At 47.6% G+C, this 18,027-nt stretch overlaps 1 protein-coding gene across 1 annotated transcript in view; it reads left to right on the forward strand.

Annotated features, from left to right (window-relative positions):
• KCNJ6 (potassium inwardly rectifying channel subfamily J member 6) overlaps window positions 1-18,027 on the forward strand; it is a 279,348-nt gene that overhangs the window by 194,603 nt on the left and 66,718 nt on the right. The window contains exon 3 of the mRNA XM_003991434.6: window positions 1,903-2,823. Coding sequence (XP_003991483.3) covers window positions 1,903-2,823 — 921 coding nt within the window. The remainder of the gene's footprint in view (window positions 1-1,902; window positions 2,824-18,027) is intronic.

The raw sequence follows: 18,027 nt of genomic DNA on the forward strand, positions 1-18,027 counted from the left end.
CGTATGGAGAGACTCCCAGTCAGGGCAAAATCAGCAGCCAGAGCTCAGGCGAGACCTTTCCGGGTCACAGATACCCCACCGGGTAGGGGTGCCGGCAGCGAGCAAAGAGAGGGCCGTGGCGTCCATCCAGATGCCCCACCCCCCCCCTCCCGTCCCGACCTCAGCTGCTTCCCTTTGACGCCTGTCCTGGTTTCTCTGTTCGAAGAAGAAAAAGAATAAGCAAAGTTTCTCTTTGACACATGAGGGCTATTGAGGGCAGTGATCTAAAAAGTCAAAGTTGTCAAACCAAACAGCAGCTTTTGCAGACCGGATGCTGTCTCTTCCTTGTGCTGCAATATGAAAACAGATCTATGGGATTGATTTTTAAGGAAACTAACCAACCGTGAACAAGGTTAATCCATAAGTGAAGTTGGTACCTCTCCCGTCCTATCCACAGCTATGTTCTTATTCAGATAAATGTTTTCGCAACAAACCGCGTTCCTCCTTTAACCCAGGAGAAAACGTAGTTACCGCAGAGAAAATGCACTGCGGACCCAAAGGCACAGAATGAAAGCCTGGGGAAAGAAAGTGCTGATGAAACTTTTAGAAAGCTTTAAAATCATTGGCTGAAAAAGTAATTTCATACAGTGGTTGATGTGTTTACTGGCAGTATCATTTCCAAATTTCCCCTTGCGCTCAGATTCTAGAAGAGTTTTCCTAATGCACTGTTAACTAACGACTGTACCAAGGCATGAGTCATGACGGCCGTCGGAAAGGAAACAACCACGAGCCAAAACTGCAGATGTTACGTGTTGAGGCAGAAACCAGATAAAACGTGTAACACACAGAAAGACGGAGAACATTTCCCCACACCTTTTTTTAACCTGGGCATCAAATCAACCCTCAGAATATAATGCACACATCCTTACCAACCAAACCCAGAATTTTCATTCTTCAGCTCTGAAATTCGAGTAACAATTTAGAGAGTTCACTCAAAATTCTTGCCCCAAATGTAAGGAGAGTACCCGCTAGGAAAGTGCGGGCAGGCACGTAGCACATACATCGTTCCGTTCAACTTGAGAACAACCCTATAAATTGCGTATCGTGATCACCATTTCGTCAATGTGGAAACTCGGGCTCGATGAATCTGGATAGTGTATTTGGTCTACCCAGGCTGCCATAACAGAAGACCAGAGTGCGGGGCGGGGCTGGAGGTTTAAGATCAAGATGCTGGCAGGATTAGTGTCTGACCGCCTCGAGTGGGTTGGAAGACCTCTCTTCTTGGCTTGCAGATGGCCACCTTCTCATTGTGTCTTCACGTGGCCTTTCTTCTGTGTGCACACCCCTGGTGTCTCTTCCTCTTCTTATAGGGACCGGTCCTATCAGGGTGCCTCCCTTATGACCTCATTTAATGTTAGTTATCTCTAAAGGCTCTATCTCCAAATACAGTCACAATGGGAGTTAGATCTTCAGTACAGATTGGGGTGGGGTGGGGGGCACAATTCAGCCCATAACAGCACGCCCAAGAGCCTGCAACGGCTGGGGGGGCAGAATCAAGACTGTCTGAATTCAAACGTTTCTTTATCCAGCGTGTGCTGGAGGCCACGTGACGCCATCTCAGATAAGAGTGGGAAGGCATCCCACGGAGGGGCTGGCTCTTAGAACTTGCTGGTAGGGAGACAGTTTCACAGCAGTAAGCTCTGTCCCGGTGGGAAGGGTGAGGAGGTACCCACACAAGCTAGATGGCAGGGCACAGGAGTCCAGGTCAACCAAAGGCCCACCCAGAGATGCCAAATGAAAATGGCTTCATCTATTCTGGTAATAACTACACGAATGCCATGTACTGTACGCAGTGTGGTTTCCGTGACCCCCAAAGAACCAGAATTTCATTCAACTTTTCTTTTCTTTCCTCCAAACCACCAGCTAACGTCCTGGAGGGCGACTCCATGGACCAGGATGTTGAGAGCCCTGTGGCCATTCACCAGCCAAAGTTGCCTAAGCAGGCCAGGGACGACCTGCCAAGACACATCAGCCGAGACCGGACCAAAAGGAAAATCCAGAGGTACGTGCGGAAAGATGGAAAGTGCAACGTCCATCATGGCAACGTGAGGGAGACCTATCGCTACCTGACTGACATCTTCACCACCTTAGTGGATCTCAAGTGGAGATTCAACCTGTTGATCTTCGTCATGGTTTACACAGTGACTTGGCTCTTTTTTGGGATGATCTGGTGGCTAATCGCATACATCCGAGGAGATATGGACCACATAGAGGACCCCTCGTGGACTCCCTGTGTCACCAACCTCAACGGGTTCGTCTCTGCTTTTTTATTTTCGATAGAGACAGAAACCACCATCGGTTATGGCTACCGGGTCATCACAGACAAGTGCCCAGAGGGAATTATTCTCCTCTTAATTCAATCTGTGCTGGGGTCCATCGTCAATGCATTCATGGTGGGATGCATGTTTGTAAAAATATCACAACCCAAGAAGAGGGCAGAGACCCTGGTTTTTTCCACCCATGCGGTGATCTCCATGCGGGATGGAAAACTGTGCCTGATGTTCCGAGTAGGGGATCTTAGGAATTCCCACATCGTAGAGGCTTCCATCCGAGCCAAGTTGATCAAATCCAAACAGACCTCAGAGGGTGAGTTCATCCCCTTGAACCAAACAGATATCAATGTAGGGTATTACACCGGGGATGACCGTCTATTTCTGGTGTCGCCACTCATCATCAGCCACGAAATCAACCAACAGAGTCCTTTCTGGGAGATCTCCAAAGCCCAGCTGCCCAAAGAGGAGCTAGAAATTGTGGTCATCCTAGAAGGAATGGTGGAGGCTACAGGTAAGACGTGTTCTGTGCTGGGGCATCTGTGGGATCGACGCTCTTTGTGAGCTGGCCCTGACTTATTTATGATGAAATATGAAAAACTGAACCTCCCGATCGATCTCATCCCCTGGTTTCATGACATAGTATATATACCTCTGTGTCCTCTAACCTCGCGTAGCCACCAACAAGTCTAACCATTGAGCTTTTTAAAAGCTTTCGGAGAATAAGCTAATAAGTAATTTTTCGAAAGCACTATGTACTATATTTTAAATTTCCAAGTGTTTCTGTAAGTTAAAATCTTATCTGTCTCTGAAGCGCTTTTAAATGGCTCTAAAACATTACCTGCTTTAAATACTTGAGGTGATTTAATAGCAAGCCAAGAGGAAAAAGTTTAGCCTTCCAAAGGAAGGCTGACAAATTGCTTTAATAAAAGTGCAATTACACCCCTTCTTTGAGAGCCATTTGCAAGACCCGGGGCCCTGGCTGTTCTTTGATATCAAGTGAAAGTTGGGTGTCTTTCTGTATACTCTACCTGCCGAACCCCCAGCTGATATAATTACTGCAGTAAATAATCCTAACAGGAAAGGGGAAAAAAATTGAAGATCCGTTCATCACAATCCTATTGACCCTTCTGCTGTTAATGGCTGATCATTGACGCGTTCTCGGGAAAACGATCTGTTCTCAAAATAGCGAAATGGTCTGTCTTTATTGAAGTCTTCACTCATATCTGAGTTTGGCACGTGTTATACATCCCAGCAGCAAAGCAGGTCCTGCCTACGTTTATCAGTAACATTCCACAAAATAGAGCCAGACATTCTGACTTAAGCTAAGAATAGCGCCCCACTATAAAGTATAAACCCGAATCCAAATGCATTATTTTCTTTCCTGTTCTTCGGAGTTATCGACAGTAGCCTTAAAATCCTCTTTAGATGTGCATGCATTTCTGTGCTTTGAAGTCTGCAGCCTGCGGTTCTGGGTTCATTTCTATAATCTGAAAATGCGCGGCCAACAGCCTGGCCCCAGATTCTTTTTCCACCCATAACCTGAGCTCAGTCATCCCTTGAAAGCCGTCGGTCCCATGTTTCTGCTTCCCTGTACCCAACAGCAGGCAAGATCATTACCTCTAACTAACTTCTCTTGGGGCGGTGGAAACTTCCGCCGTCGGTTTTTTAAACGCAGCCAGCAATGAAAATGTGAGCAAAAGTCTTTGCGTGGGGCTCAACGGTAGGACTGTGCTCCTTTCCGTAGAACAAAAGGAGCACAGACCAGATTCGAAACTGGCTTTACAGAATAACAAAATAATTCACGTGAAATACTAAGAACCGCACATGTGAACGGGTTATCTGCACCTTGAGCCTGACTCTCCCCGAGTACTCATGAGACAAGGCTGTGTGGGGGGAGGAGGAAGAAGAGAGGGGAGGAGGGAGGGGAGGAGAGAGGGGAGGAAACAATCCAAAGCAGGAGCCCGGTCATTTTCTCGCCGACCAGAAACTTCTCCCACCTCGGCTCAGCACGGGGACTCTGGATCCCCCTAGTGGTGACCACTGCCATACAGCCGCTGGCAGCATAAACCGACCACTCGTGATGTAGCCTTTATATCAGATTCCTCATTACAAACCCTCCCGGTAGGACATGAGGGAGGGGAGCGGACAAGCCTTCTTATCGTTGCGTCTTTGAGCTCAAGGAGCAAAAGCCACGGAGATGTCCCCTCTGGTTACTGGTGCTAATCAGAGCCGCAAACCGCAGGAGCTCAGCTTCAGGTTCCCTCAGACCAAAGCCCGATCTTGAGCAAAGTAAATGAATCCAGAATGAGCAAATTATCTTTGTAACGTCCCTGAGTTGGAATTCTCCCTGGGGCAGACTCTGTCTTTCTGATGGCAGCTTGTGATGAGTGAGACTTTCTAAAGGGAAGAACAACGTTTTCTTGGTAATTAACAGTGATACTCGCCTCTGAACAGTCAGCAGCCTTTCTTCCTGCTTTTCTTAGAGAAAACTTGGTAGTTGCCGGCATAACAAAAATCAAAACACTTATCGCTGCTCCTGGGGAAAGGCAACTGCTCCTAATTTAAAAACATAAAATAAAGTTTTCTAATTTCTGTTACGTGGAGGGAAGAATGTTCTAGAGAGTTCTGGGTTTGTCTGGAAGCTGGATATGTCCTGATCTTTTCCTAACGGGATTCATACAGTTCAATACTTCCAGCACATCTGATCTCTGAAGCTTCAGCAGGATACTTTTTCCGTGTGAATGAAATGCACAAATGGAATTTGTGGGTATTAAACAGACCCGTGAGGGATGGGAAGAATGCTTCAAGGAGTCAAAGCCACAGGAAAAAAATAAAATAAAATAAGCGTGAACCAAATGCACACCAAAGAAAACAAATTCACAAGGATCTAATTATTCATTACAGGGCTAGATGGGAAGTCAGGAGCCTTGAAAACGGCAAGCTGACCCAACACGGTTTCCGCTTTATTCATGCCTTCTTTCAAAAATGACTTAGTTGACCTCAAACCACTGTCGGTGATCCCAATTAGCAGGCATCTTCCAAGGATGAGCCCCACGCTGCAACATCACCACAGTGCTCTCCTTTCACACACGTCGTGGGTACACAGTGATCCCAATATGGTGTTTTCTGGAAATCTGAGCTATCCTGCAGTAAGCCGAGTATCCACTGGGTCCTTTGGTCTGCCGAGCGCCCGGGGCCAGAACACGCCAGTTGGTCTTCTGTTGATGCATTATATTCTCTACTGCAGCCAGCCCGCTTTGCCCCATCACTCAGAGTTAGGCTCGATTTTAGAAAACGAAAAGTGAGCTCCTTGAAGACAGGACGTGATCTTGCCCAACGTTGATGCCCTGCAGGTCCTAGCCCGAGTCCCCCACTCGATAAGTCCCCTAGCCTCATAAAAGCCAGACCCACACCCACAAAAGACAGACCCACATCCTCGGTGGGTGGCTCGCGGCCGGTCCAGCCCAGGGTCAGAGGGATGTGCACCGTGACCTCTCGAGAACCTTTCAGTCATGTGATTCTATTTTTGAAAACGAATCAAACCCTGGAAAATTCTGACACCAGCCACCCAGACATCTGGGAACTGGCCGTGGCTCATCCTGCAAATATATTTTTAAAGGGGGCCCTTTATGTTCCTGACACATGGGCAATTTTGAGATAGTGATGTTTACAAAAGGGTTCACAGCTACGTAAACAAACTTGCTCAGCAGCTGTGGCAAATGTGCTTTAAAATAGTAAAGCGTTCACATAGACTGTTATTTATAGAGGGCAAATTGGCCTGGAGGCTAGATGACAGCTACACAGAGCTGGGCCTGTTGCCAGCCAGCTCCCCACTAGAGCCTCTCTGATTGATGAACTTCCATATTTACCCCCCAACGATTATGCAACTCTGACAAGCAGTCCTTTCCAACACCTCAGCAAATGTGCCTGGTTAGCTGGGATGAATCCCCATTAAGCTTTTTTTTGTTGTTACAGAAATCATAAAACTTAGACAAGAGTAGACCGAAAAGGATAATTAACTCTCATATACCCATCATTTGATTTCTAGGATTGTCAGTTCACAGCCAAACTTGTTCCATTCTAGACCACCACTCCCTAACCACCCCCCCACCCCCCCCCCCCCCCGGCCTCGGATCTTTTTCTCTACAACTCTTTCCTGTGTGTTTCTAAAAGGCAAGGGCTCGCACATACAACCGGAACACGGTGGTGACACCTAACATACCTAAAATCATTAGTGATCATTTCTTAAGATCCAATATTCGGGTGTTCCAACTTCTAATTGTCCCACAGATGTCTTTTTTTATTGTTTTCAAAGCTGCTTGTCTGAAGCGGGATCCAAATGAGGCTAGCACGCTGTGACCACTTAGGATCTCGTGAAAGCCTCTTAATCTAGGAGCTCCACCTCCGTCTCTGGGGGGTGTTTTTCTTTCAAGTTTTTCTCAAAGAAGGGAACTTCTGAAAGATTTAAATAATGCACAAAAAACTGGGGAAAGTGGAGGATGGGAGGAAGCCGATCCAGTGGAGGTACACTGACACGGGACCGATGAGGACACAGGGCTGACAGCCCCGCAGCTGCCGGCTGTAGAAGAAGAGGGAGTGGGCATCCTAAACCCGAGAACGCAAACCGGAAGCAGGAAACCGGAAGTGGGGGGGCGAATCGGAAGTAGTTGCAGTCTTTCGCCACAGGAAAACTCAGTGCCGTCTCTAGAATAACGTGTAGGCGGAGAGGGTTTTGTCGGTAAATCACGTGACAGATCACAGGCTTTTTGAGTTGGAAGGGATCTTCGCCAACTCTTCTTTTACAGAGGAAGTGGAAGCCTGACTAGTGCCTGGGCCCAGGTCAAATAGCCCCTGGCAGAGTAGGACCTTGAAACCCAGGATGGCCGATGTCACCCAGCCTCCACTCCAGTGCTCTTTGCGTGGTGAATGCTGGTGGTTCGTGAGGATTCAAGAGAGAAGTGCGCCCCAAAAAGAAGTGTCAAAGCAGGCTGCCCTCTCTTTTCCCCTCCCATTGGTCGCTCTTTTTCTTTAAGGTTACTCTGTTGGTCTCTACTGTTACCGATTCGCTTTAAAACTCTTGATGCATTCACATGAATTTTTAACAACCATGTATTCAGATGAAATGTGCTGCAAAGAGTTCTGAAATCTAAATTAAGTAAGCAATGTCTACACAAATACCCCTGGAAGAGTATGATGTTCTGTCAGAGCCGATTTCCAAATACCAATTTTCTTTGCTGTGATCAAAATGCCACTTCGCTGTAATAGAGGAGACTATGAGATCACAGATTTTGAAAAGGTGGCATTTCGCAGATAAGATGGTTGAATGTTAGCACTACAGTACTCTTAAGCTATTTCTGGTAACGATATTTCATACCCATTACATTTTTCAAGTCTTATTTTCTCCTCTTGATAAGTTTCTGCTGATCCCTCCATTGGCAAGTCATTATCTCAGGATTTACCGCTTTTCTCTTAGGAGTTACAACCCCAGCTACCCAACCTGGGAAAAGAATTAATTGAGGTGATCTGAAATGTTAAGAACGCGGGTGAAAACCTCTTGGTAAATCTATATAAGGAGGAATACAAAAAATTTCAAGGACACATGAATTTATTTTTCCTAGGTAGAAATCTACCATTCATCAACATCAAGAAATCCAACTATGCTTTCTTCCTCGAGCATTAGGTTCAAGTGATTTATTCAGGGCTTCCTTCCAAAATGTCTACCTCGATATGATATATCCCAGGAGTGTCATTGGCTGGCTAAAAACTGACGATAACTGCTTCCCCCAAATATGGTAAACTTTTTGTGATCTTCAGCAGTTTGGGAACACTGTGTTCTGATTCATCACATGTCCTAACAATCTGAGACTGGATACTGTAGATCGCACACAGGGTTTTAAGCTTTTCCACAACGCCTCTAAAAGGAAGAATATCGTAACTCTGTTAAACAGTATCACTTTGTTAAATACACTGGGGAAAGCCATGTAAGTTGTTCACGCACACACGCACACTGAGCCAAACACCCAGAGGTGCTTCTTCTCCAGTTAAGCGCGCCCTTGCTTTTCTGTCCTACACCAGTCCACCTGCAAATTCTCTTTGTTATACGAATCATTTAGTATGCCTCTTTTCTAAGAGCAATCTCTCTCAGCTACAGCCAAGCTTGTGTTTCTTCAGTCATTTATAGGGTCGGACCATCCTGGGCTCCAGCCACAGTTACGCCATTCACTGGCTTCCTTAGTCTCTATGCCTCGAGATTCCTTCCACACTAACGTTGAAGCAGTAACGGTACCTACCTCACGGGTGATCTTTCGACTTCTGGTTTTGTGAGAGCGGATCATTTCTTTCCCCGTAGACTGCACAGGTGAAAGGCCATATAGAACAAAACTTTGCGAGGGTGGGAAGCCTGGCAGTCCAAAGGGCCAATCCCGGAGAGTGGCTCCATTGGTTTTAGGGGCCTTGCCACGGATGCCTCGACAGAATAACAAATGACCCTCTGAAGGCCCTCTGCACAGTCAAAACGGCAAATGGTAACTTAGGATAGCCAGTTCAAGAAATGCATACTCACAACTGAGAGTAAATGCCAGCCTGGCCTCTGCCCCAGTTACTTACCGTGAATTACAAATCGATGGGCTGTGAATTAATGTGGATCACTGGACTCTGAAAAGACTTTGCATTCCTATTGATAGTAACATTTCATCATTATAATTTCTGCCCAAAGTGAACATGAATATAGATTATGCTCAGGTCTTCTAAGGCAACGGCTCCGTGAGGACAAGACCAATAGTCTGCCTCTGAAAACAGTATTTCTGTGTTCCCAGTTCTCCTCCTAGGTTTCCCATAACAACTCTAAGGTATCAGTTGACATCCCAACTTGAAGAATGTAGTTTTGTGCTGGTAACTCAACTAAATTATATTTACTTGCATAATAAGTCCTTAGAGATACTTCTGCGCCTTAAACTATAGATACGTTTCAACAAAGCAGACAGTCAGTTGACCCCTGAATGACACGGGGGTTAGGGACACTGACCACCCCCCATGCAATTGAAAACCCATGGATAACTTCAACTCCCCAAAACTGAGCTACTGATGGCCTCCTGTTGACCAGAAGCCTGACCAATAACAGTCGACTAACACGTATTTTGTATGTTATATGTGATATATACTATATTCTTATAATAAAGTAAACTAGAAAACAGGAAATGGTAAGAAAATCACAAGGAAGAGAAAATATATTTACAGTACCATATTGTCAAACAATCCACGCATGAGGGGACCCGCATAGTTCGGACCTGTGTTTTCAAGGGCCAAATGTAAATAGTAATTTCTGTATAATCAACTTTGTTGTTCTCTATTTATTAAGAAAGAATGATAGAGATACCGTAGCATCTGCCCCCTGTAAGTTATGCTTCAGTAGCAAACAACCCTAAGGGCTTAAAACACATGGATTTACTTCTCATTCACGTTACACATAAGTTACTACTCGGTCCACCTCTGGTTTACTCCAGGATGCCGACCGAAGGAGCAGGCCCTAGGGAGGACGTGCGGTTCTCATGGGAGGGAGAAAAAAGAAATGGCAGGACACCTCACTTCTACTCATCATGTATTAGTCATACCTAGCAAGTCACACGGCAGCGACTGATATCCATGGAATGGGGAAACAGATTTGCTTCACAGGACATGGAACAAGCAAACGAGAACAGAATAATACAATCCACCACAGATAACCAAGTGGTTTTGAAAACCACTGGTCTGAGTTAAAGTCATTAGTGCCGTTCACCAAATATGTCCGGCTTTCATCCTGCCAGACACATGTTAGGATCACATCTCCCCGTTCCTGTTGGGCATGGCCCTGTGGTACACATTCCTCCAGAAGTCTACGCATAAGCCATGCATATCGCTCTGGTGGAAAATGCTCCCTTCCGCTCGTACGGTCCCCAGAGCCCACGTCACAGCAGAGCCTCCATCATTCCGGACCGGAGACTGGCTTTGAAGGGAAGACCCTGCCAAGTCGCTCAGATCATATAGCAAGACTGAGAGAAAGAGCCTCACGTTGTTGGTTACCATTGGGTTAAGCCACTGAAATGTGAGTTGTTTACTAGGACGGAGAAATCTAGCCTATCTTGTCTGATACAAAATGTCACACAGGGGCGCCTGGGTGGCTCAGTCTGTCGGGCGTCCGACTTCTGCTCAGGTCATGATCTCGCGGTCTGTGAGTTCGAGCCCCGCGTCGGGCTCTGTGCTGACAGCTCACAGCCTGGAGCCTGTTTCAGATTCTGTGTCTCCCTCTCTCTCTGACCTTCCCCCATTCGTGCTCTGTCTCTCTCTGTCTCAAAAATAAATAAACATTAAAAAAAATTAAAAAACAAAAAACAAAATGTCACACTAACATTTTGACAAATTGGCTGTCGCATTGCTACTGGCCAGTCTAGACTGGCCCTGAAATGAATCGGTAGCTAGCTATTCTGCAGAACCCCCTCTCCCTCCTTTAAGTCCCATCTTTGCAGGGTAAGCCTTTCAGTTCAGACAGGCTGACTTCAAACTCTGCCTCCACGCCTGACTGCCGGCGAAATTGGGCACATCTCCTTCCTTAACTTCACCAAACCTCTTTTTCCATTCTGGAACATGAGAATGTTCCTTAAACCTGCAACATGGCTCCACGAGCTAATACGTGTAAGTCTCTCATCATGGGACCCAATGCACAGTAAGTGCTCAATAAATTTACAGAGTGCATCTGTAATTCTGTGACTCGCACTATTTTCACCCGTCATTTCTGGAGTGCCTATCAGATGCCGATTACTTTAGTAGGTGCTCTGCACATAGATTATTTTCAACCCTCAAGACAATTCTGAAAGGTAGGTGTCATCCTCGTTTGACAAATGAGGGGTTGACTCTCGAGTGGGGGGCTAGAGAGCAACTTTCCCAAGATTACCCATCTGGCATGGTGAGAAAGCCAGGATCCAGTCTCAGAAACGCCCACCTCCCCAGTCTGTCTGCCCCACGCCTCTCTGGAGGAGACTTGGTGCACACAGCCACATTTTAAAGGAGCAGTTAGTGATTCCGTGTCACTAGCACACTGACAATTATGGCTCCATGATATATTCTCCTTTGATTACTTACTGGCTTTCGTTTGCCCATCAGGCTCCCCTTCCCCGACTGTAACCGACGGGAGCAATCTGATCTTCCGTAACATTTAGCACTGAGTCTCTTGAAAGGACACTTATTGGCTCATACTCCAGGTTCCGCCCAGCTCAGTGTTATCAGGTGACCATGCCAGCTGATGCTCTGGGCCAACCCCCTCCAAAGCAGCCTGCTGCCATGCCAAGTATAACCCAAAGTGTAGTCAAGCAGCCGGCTCACAAACCCCGAGGGGAGGAAAAAATAAAATTTAATATTGAAAGGGAAGGATCAACTTTGACTCTGAGCGCCCTGCCCGAAAGCATGATGATAAAAAGATTTAGGCTTTGACCAGCCTCATTAAACCTTGTTGGGGTTTCCATTTCATTGTGAAATGTCCAACAAGACTCTTTCTTGGGTTTGATGATGGTGATGACGGTTTTCCTCTGGGCACTGAGGTCATCCTTAGAAAGTTTCAATTAAACGTTTGCTGAGTAAATGCATTTGCTTTTACATTTTCGCAAGCATATTTTACATAGGGTGACTATTAATAGGACTCTGGGAAAGCCGGTGGATAAGAAGGAGTTAATGGGTGATGACATCGGAGGAGCACCCATGGTACAAGCACTGAGGGGACAAGGCTAAAGCTTGAGTCTAAAATGGATTAATGCCCTGTTCACACTGGCCCCAGATTAAGTGTGCTTAATTACAAGTCAGAGAGCTTACAATAGCAGTAAAGTATGAGTCCATTACTTCCTTGAGATCCTTGGTTTTCTATATCGTCTATCTTGCAAAACCAAGTTGGAAAAGTTGTCAAGCTTCAGAGGAACAAAAATGATGCCGGTCCGTGACTCTGGCGGAAGCTCTTAAGAATCCACAAGGTCCAAAAATGGGCGAGAAAGATTTCCAAACACCTATGAGTCTTTCCAGCATAATTCCTTCATGTTCACCCAGAGGCGCCTCAGCACGTTCAGCCTGGCCTGAAGACCCTGTCGTCAGCCCCCACAGCCAGGGAAAGAAAGAGGTCACACTCATTAAGCCAACAGCAGATGACTATATTTGGGAGGTAGGCAACCTGACTGGCCATGGACAGACCAGGCCAAGAGCAAGGAAGGGCAGGGATCCTTCCAGGATAACTTTGCGGCCTTCACTGCTGTGGGGATCTGACACAGAGTCACCCCCTACGTTTGGTGGATGAATTGACAAAAGCCTGCCCCGTGGCTGGAAATACCCTTCTTGACTTTGAAGAAGCTAGCTGAGGACGCCACGAGTTTCCACGTCAACAAAGCAAGGTGTCCTCTATCGTCATATTGAGGGGTAGAACGTCACCGTGGCATTTCTTCCCTTGAGTTCAACCCGATACCCGCTCAACCCGGTGGAAAGGGGGCATCTCGTGAGTAACGAGCATCCGTAATCTGGGAAGGCAGCGGTCCAGCGGACAGGAGACAGAAAAGACATTAGATCAAAATGTGCCGTTGCTTTCACGGCATCCCGCATTTGCTGCCCTAGGGTCTGTCCTTAGGATGAAACCAAATCTGTTGATGAATCCAAGGAGTGTGCATTTAAGTTCAAATGCTTAGTCTGTTCATGTTCTCATCCACCAAAATCATGATTTCTACTTCCTCCTCTCTCTGCAATCTCACATGACTTCTTCTCAGACAACAACCTGGCTTCACACTAGGTTGAGAAAAGAGACGTAATCACAATGAACCGATGGTCCTCACTCGGCCACGTCTACCACCCTACCTGGGCCTTTAACCCTGTCTTTTCTTGCCTCCGAGCCCATTCTATCTGGAATCCTGTTGTCTATTTTCCCTCTGAGCCATTTCAGCCAGGCCCTTGGCTTTACCATCTTTTTTTTGGCTTTGCATGTGACATCAAATTTCTGTCTCTGGCCCCAACCTCTCCCTGACGTTCTGCACTCAGAGATCTAGCTGCCTCTTGGCATCCCTACTGAGATGCCTAACAAGCCTGTACAACTAATGCGGCCAAAGCGGAAACTAAAGATTCTAGAATCCTCTATTATATCTTCCCCTCTCCATCTTCCCCATGTCCATAAATGCCATCATCAATCATGCAGTGACTTACATCACAAACTGTAGCAGCATCCTTGATTCATCTCATCCCCTTACCATCTGGAAGTCCTTCCAAAATACGTCTGCGGCCATGGCCAGATCAGGTCGTCGTATTGTGGAGGGAACAGCGTTCAACTGAGTCTCCCTGCTTCACTTGGACCATCCTACAAAAGTCCATCTTGCCCCTAGCGTCCAGAGTGCTTTTATTTTTTATTTTTTTTTCAACGTTTATTCATTTTTGGGACAGAGAGACAGAGCATGAACGGGGGAGGGGCAGAGAGAGAGGGAGACACAGAATCGGAAGCAGGCTCCAGGCTCTGAGCCATCAGCCCAGAGCCCGACGTGGGGCTCGAACTCGCGGACCGCGAGATCGTGACCTGAGCTGAAGTCGGACGCTTAACCCACTGAGCCACCCAGGCGCCCCCAGAGTGCTTTTAATAAATGTAAACCAGAGCAAGACATCCCCATGCTTAAAGCGCTCCGACAGATTCCCGGAGCGCTTGGAAAATCCAGGTTCCTTGCCATGGTCCACAAGGTCCGTCTGGCCCGGCTCCAGCCTGCTTGTCTGCTTTTACCTCTAACCACTTTTCCATCTGACTCACCACGCTGCAGCCGTTTGAGCTCTCCATTCTGAGCACAGAGAATCTTCCTCAGGGAGGTCTCCTCCAACCACCCAAGAGAAACCAGCTCCAGTCACTGCGCCTCCATCATGCTATGTGGGACGTGTCACCAGCTGACATTATCTTGTTATGTGTTTATTAACAATCAGAATGGAAGCTCCGTGACGGCAGGGCCTTGTCCTGTCTTTGCTAGGCTCCCGGTACCAGGAACAGTGCCTGGACCATAGCAGGCACTGGCTAAATATGTAAGTGTCAGGGTAAACGAATGAAGGAACGAGTAAGATTCCTATATGATCACAAAGTGGTCTCTTAAGCACTAGAGAAAGTCTAGAGTCATTTAAAATTGCCAAAAAAAAATCCATCTGGCTTGCCTAAAGCCTCTGCCTCCTGACATTGGGAATCACTCCAGGGACAAGCTCCTCAGTCTTCTTCAAGACTCCCTTCTACTCTCTGCCACTGAAAACTTTCAGTGGGTCCCTAGGGCTCTGTCCTGACCTCTGATCACTTCCTTCTGCACATCCTCCCAGAGCAACCATTCCCTGCCTCTTGGAGTCAACTCCTGTCTGCTCCCTCGTCTGTAGTCCACACTTTGAGGCATCAAACCGCCAGTCTCCCAGTCGCCCGGGTCAGAAAGCTGGCTGTCGTCTTACAGTGTGCCTTCCCTTGGGCACTTCAGCTTTCTCACACCCAACCATTTCCCCAAGTCCTGGACTGCTGCTAGCCCAGAGGGCACCTTTGTGCGAAAGAGGAAAAGCCATCCCTCCTCAAGACACTCTACTGCCATCTGCTGGGAAATTTGTGTAACAAATAAACAAGCTGATACTCAGATGTAATGAGCTGTCCAAGGTACATCCCGCACAACCATATGCGGCAGCCCCGGCTAAGCTGGCCCCTTCCATCTCTTACCCGTCTGTAGCATCCAGAGGAGCTCTCCTTTCCAGCATCTAGGCCACCACACTGGTTCACAGCCCCACTCCCTCGCCCTGGACTATTAACCCGCCTGCACAGGAGTCTTGTTTTGGCAATCCCCCTCCTTGCAATTGTCAGAAGAAACTTTGTAACCTACAAATAGCATCTTCTCACTCCCCAGTTCATTCTTAGCAGCTTCCCAGCAGTTGGAGAATAAAGCCCAATCTCCTTTGTATGTCTCAGTCGTGCACCTGCCCAGGTGCTCTGTCACGTCCTCCGCTACATGCACCTGTGGCTGAAATTCCTGACCATGCCACACGTTATTTCGCCGCTGGCCTGCGCATATGCTGTGACATTCTCTCCATCTAGAATATGCTTTCTCCATTTTTACCTTTCTGATAACTCCTACTCATCTACCGAATTTCCCTGCAAATGCTGCTCCCCGACATACATGAAACCTTAATGACTGCTTGGTTCTCCCTGTCTGCCTTCTCTACGCTTCCACATATTTCCATCACATCTACTGCATTGTGGGTGATTGACCACACGGCTGGGTGCCCCCGGCAGACTTTACATTTTTGGGGTAAATATTGTGCCTCCCCCCCGCCCCCCGTTCTCAACAACTAGCACAATTTGGCACATGGCAGGTGCTCAGTAAAAGGGATGAATACCTAAGCGATTTTTTATTCTTTTATTTTAATTTTTTTAACAGTTATTTATTTTTGAAAGACAGAGAGAGAGAAAGCACAAGCAGGGGAGGGGGAGAGAGAGAGGGCGACACAGGATCTGAAGCAGGCTCCAGGCTCTGAGCTGTCCACACAGAGCACAACGTGGGGCTCGAACCCACGATCCGTGAGATCATGACCTGAGCTGAAGTCAGAGGCTTAACCGACAGAGCCACCCAGGCGCCCCCATACCTGATTTTTTTTAATCAGGGTCTGGACTTCCCAAATGTGTCTCAGGCTCTCCAGTACATTTCTTCTTCACCTGGTACCATGTTATCTCAACTCTACCAACAGCCAAGGGATCCCTGCAAGGGCTACGTCTGCCTTCCCTATGAGGCTGTTATATCATTTAATTTAAAAATTAAAGGGGCACCTGGGTGTCTCAGTCGGTTAAACATCCAGCTTCAGCTCAGGTCGTGATCTCATGGTTCGTGAGTTTGAGCCCCACGTCGGGCTCCATGCCAACAGTGCAGAGCCTGGATGGGACCCCACTTTGAGTTCCCCACCCAACATTCAGCAGGCATCTTATAAACTCCGTCTGATACATATATGCGGATAGTTTAAGGCAGAGACCCAAAAGGTGAACTCGTCCCAGAATTTGGTCTCATATTGCACAAGGGGCTCCGCCAAGTAGAAATACCCTTGATCCCCTTCTGAAAGTAGGTCTAGTCCAATGGAGACTCTCGGGCTCCCAGAGCAACCGTCCCCCCTGGCTTTCATGTCACCTTGTTCCACACACAGACCGTTCCCTCTGAGATCGCCTGGTTCCGCTCACGAGCCTCCTCCCCTCTGCCAGGGGAACGGACAAGTGTCTCAGAAGAGCAAAGCATGGGAAAGGCTGGACCCTTTGCCCGAGTTTCCAGTCCATAAGGAAGGATCTCCCTATGCAACCCTCGCTCGCCACGGTTATGAAGGGTGAGGGGCGATGCTAAATCAGGACGCACCACCGCACCCCTGACACCTCCTAAGAGGACTTTCTGAAGGCAAAAACTCAACAGGCAGGGCATCTTAGGCTGAGGTGTATTCAGTCAGCAGGCAAGGATTTTCCAGAAACTTCCATGTGCGTGGCATGGCACAAAGTTAGAAGAACACAGTCCTGTCCTTAGGGAACTCACATTTTAGAGCAGGGGGTTGGCAAGATGTTTTCTGTTAAAAGGCCAGGTAGTAAATATTTTACACTTTGTGACACCTCTGTCACCATGACTCAACTCTGCTGCCACTGCATGAAACCAGCCACAGGCGACAAGGCTAAACGTGAGCGTGGCTGTGTCCCAATCAAACTTGATTTACGGACACATAATTTTCAGGTGTCATAAAATATTCCTCTTCAGGGGTTTTTTTCCAGCCATTTAAAAACGTCAAAACCACGTTTAGCTCTCCCCGGCTCTAGCCATCGAGACCGACACAAACAAATCACGATACGATACAAAGTGGAATCATGGAAGGTAAAGGGAACATTTGAAGTGGGGGTGGGGGGGGTGGGGACAGTATCCATGGGCTCTGCTCGGGTGATCCCAGTCGGAACTGCCCCGCAGACCTGCTCCACGTCATCCCCGTCGACCAGAGCGGCAGGCAGGACCCCTCCCTGGGAAAGGAGACGTGGCCACAACCCATGGAAAGATGAAATCAGTCACATCTGCCTCCCCCAGAATGAGAACACAAGAGAGGGCAGAGGTTTCCTGACCTTAGCGAGAGAGCTAAACCTGAACTTCTGTTCAAAAACAGAGACGCGTCACTAAACGGTACTATTAATAACATCATGCTTTAAAGAAAAAAAGAAAAAAGGACGCGAACGGTTTTGTTTCATGAGGGTGTGTGCCGACTCCCCGTTTCCCTTTTTACTCGTTCTGTTTTGCTCTGGGTGGAAAGTCCTCCCGCTACTTCAAGTTCTCTGACTCTCCTCAGGGCAACGTGCATTTTTTTTGTTACTGTGTATTGTTTTTGAGAGAGGGAAGGTGCAAGCAGGGGAGGCCAGAGCGAGAGGGGGGCAGAGGCGGCAAAGCAAGCTCCACGCCGCCAGACTCACAAACTGTGAGATCGTGACCTGAGCCGAAGTCAGACGCTTAACCGAGTGAGCCACCCAGGCGCCCCGTGGGCAAAATGTATTTTTAATACCATCAGTCCATCTGGAGGATGAAGGTTCTAAAGTCCGTTCCACCCTGAAGGAGACTTTTTTGGTCCAAACTCCACTCTGCCCCCAGCCCGCCCCCCGTTTTCTTTAAGAGATCGAGAGGGGGGCGCCTGGGTGGCTCAGTCGGTTAAGCGGCCGACTTCG

Source organism: Felis catus, chromosome C2 (genome assembly GCF_018350175.1).
Source record: "Felis catus isolate Fca126 chromosome C2, F.catus_Fca126_mat1.0, whole genome shotgun sequence".
NCBI lineage: Eukaryota > Metazoa > Chordata > Mammalia > Carnivora > Felidae > Felis > Felis catus.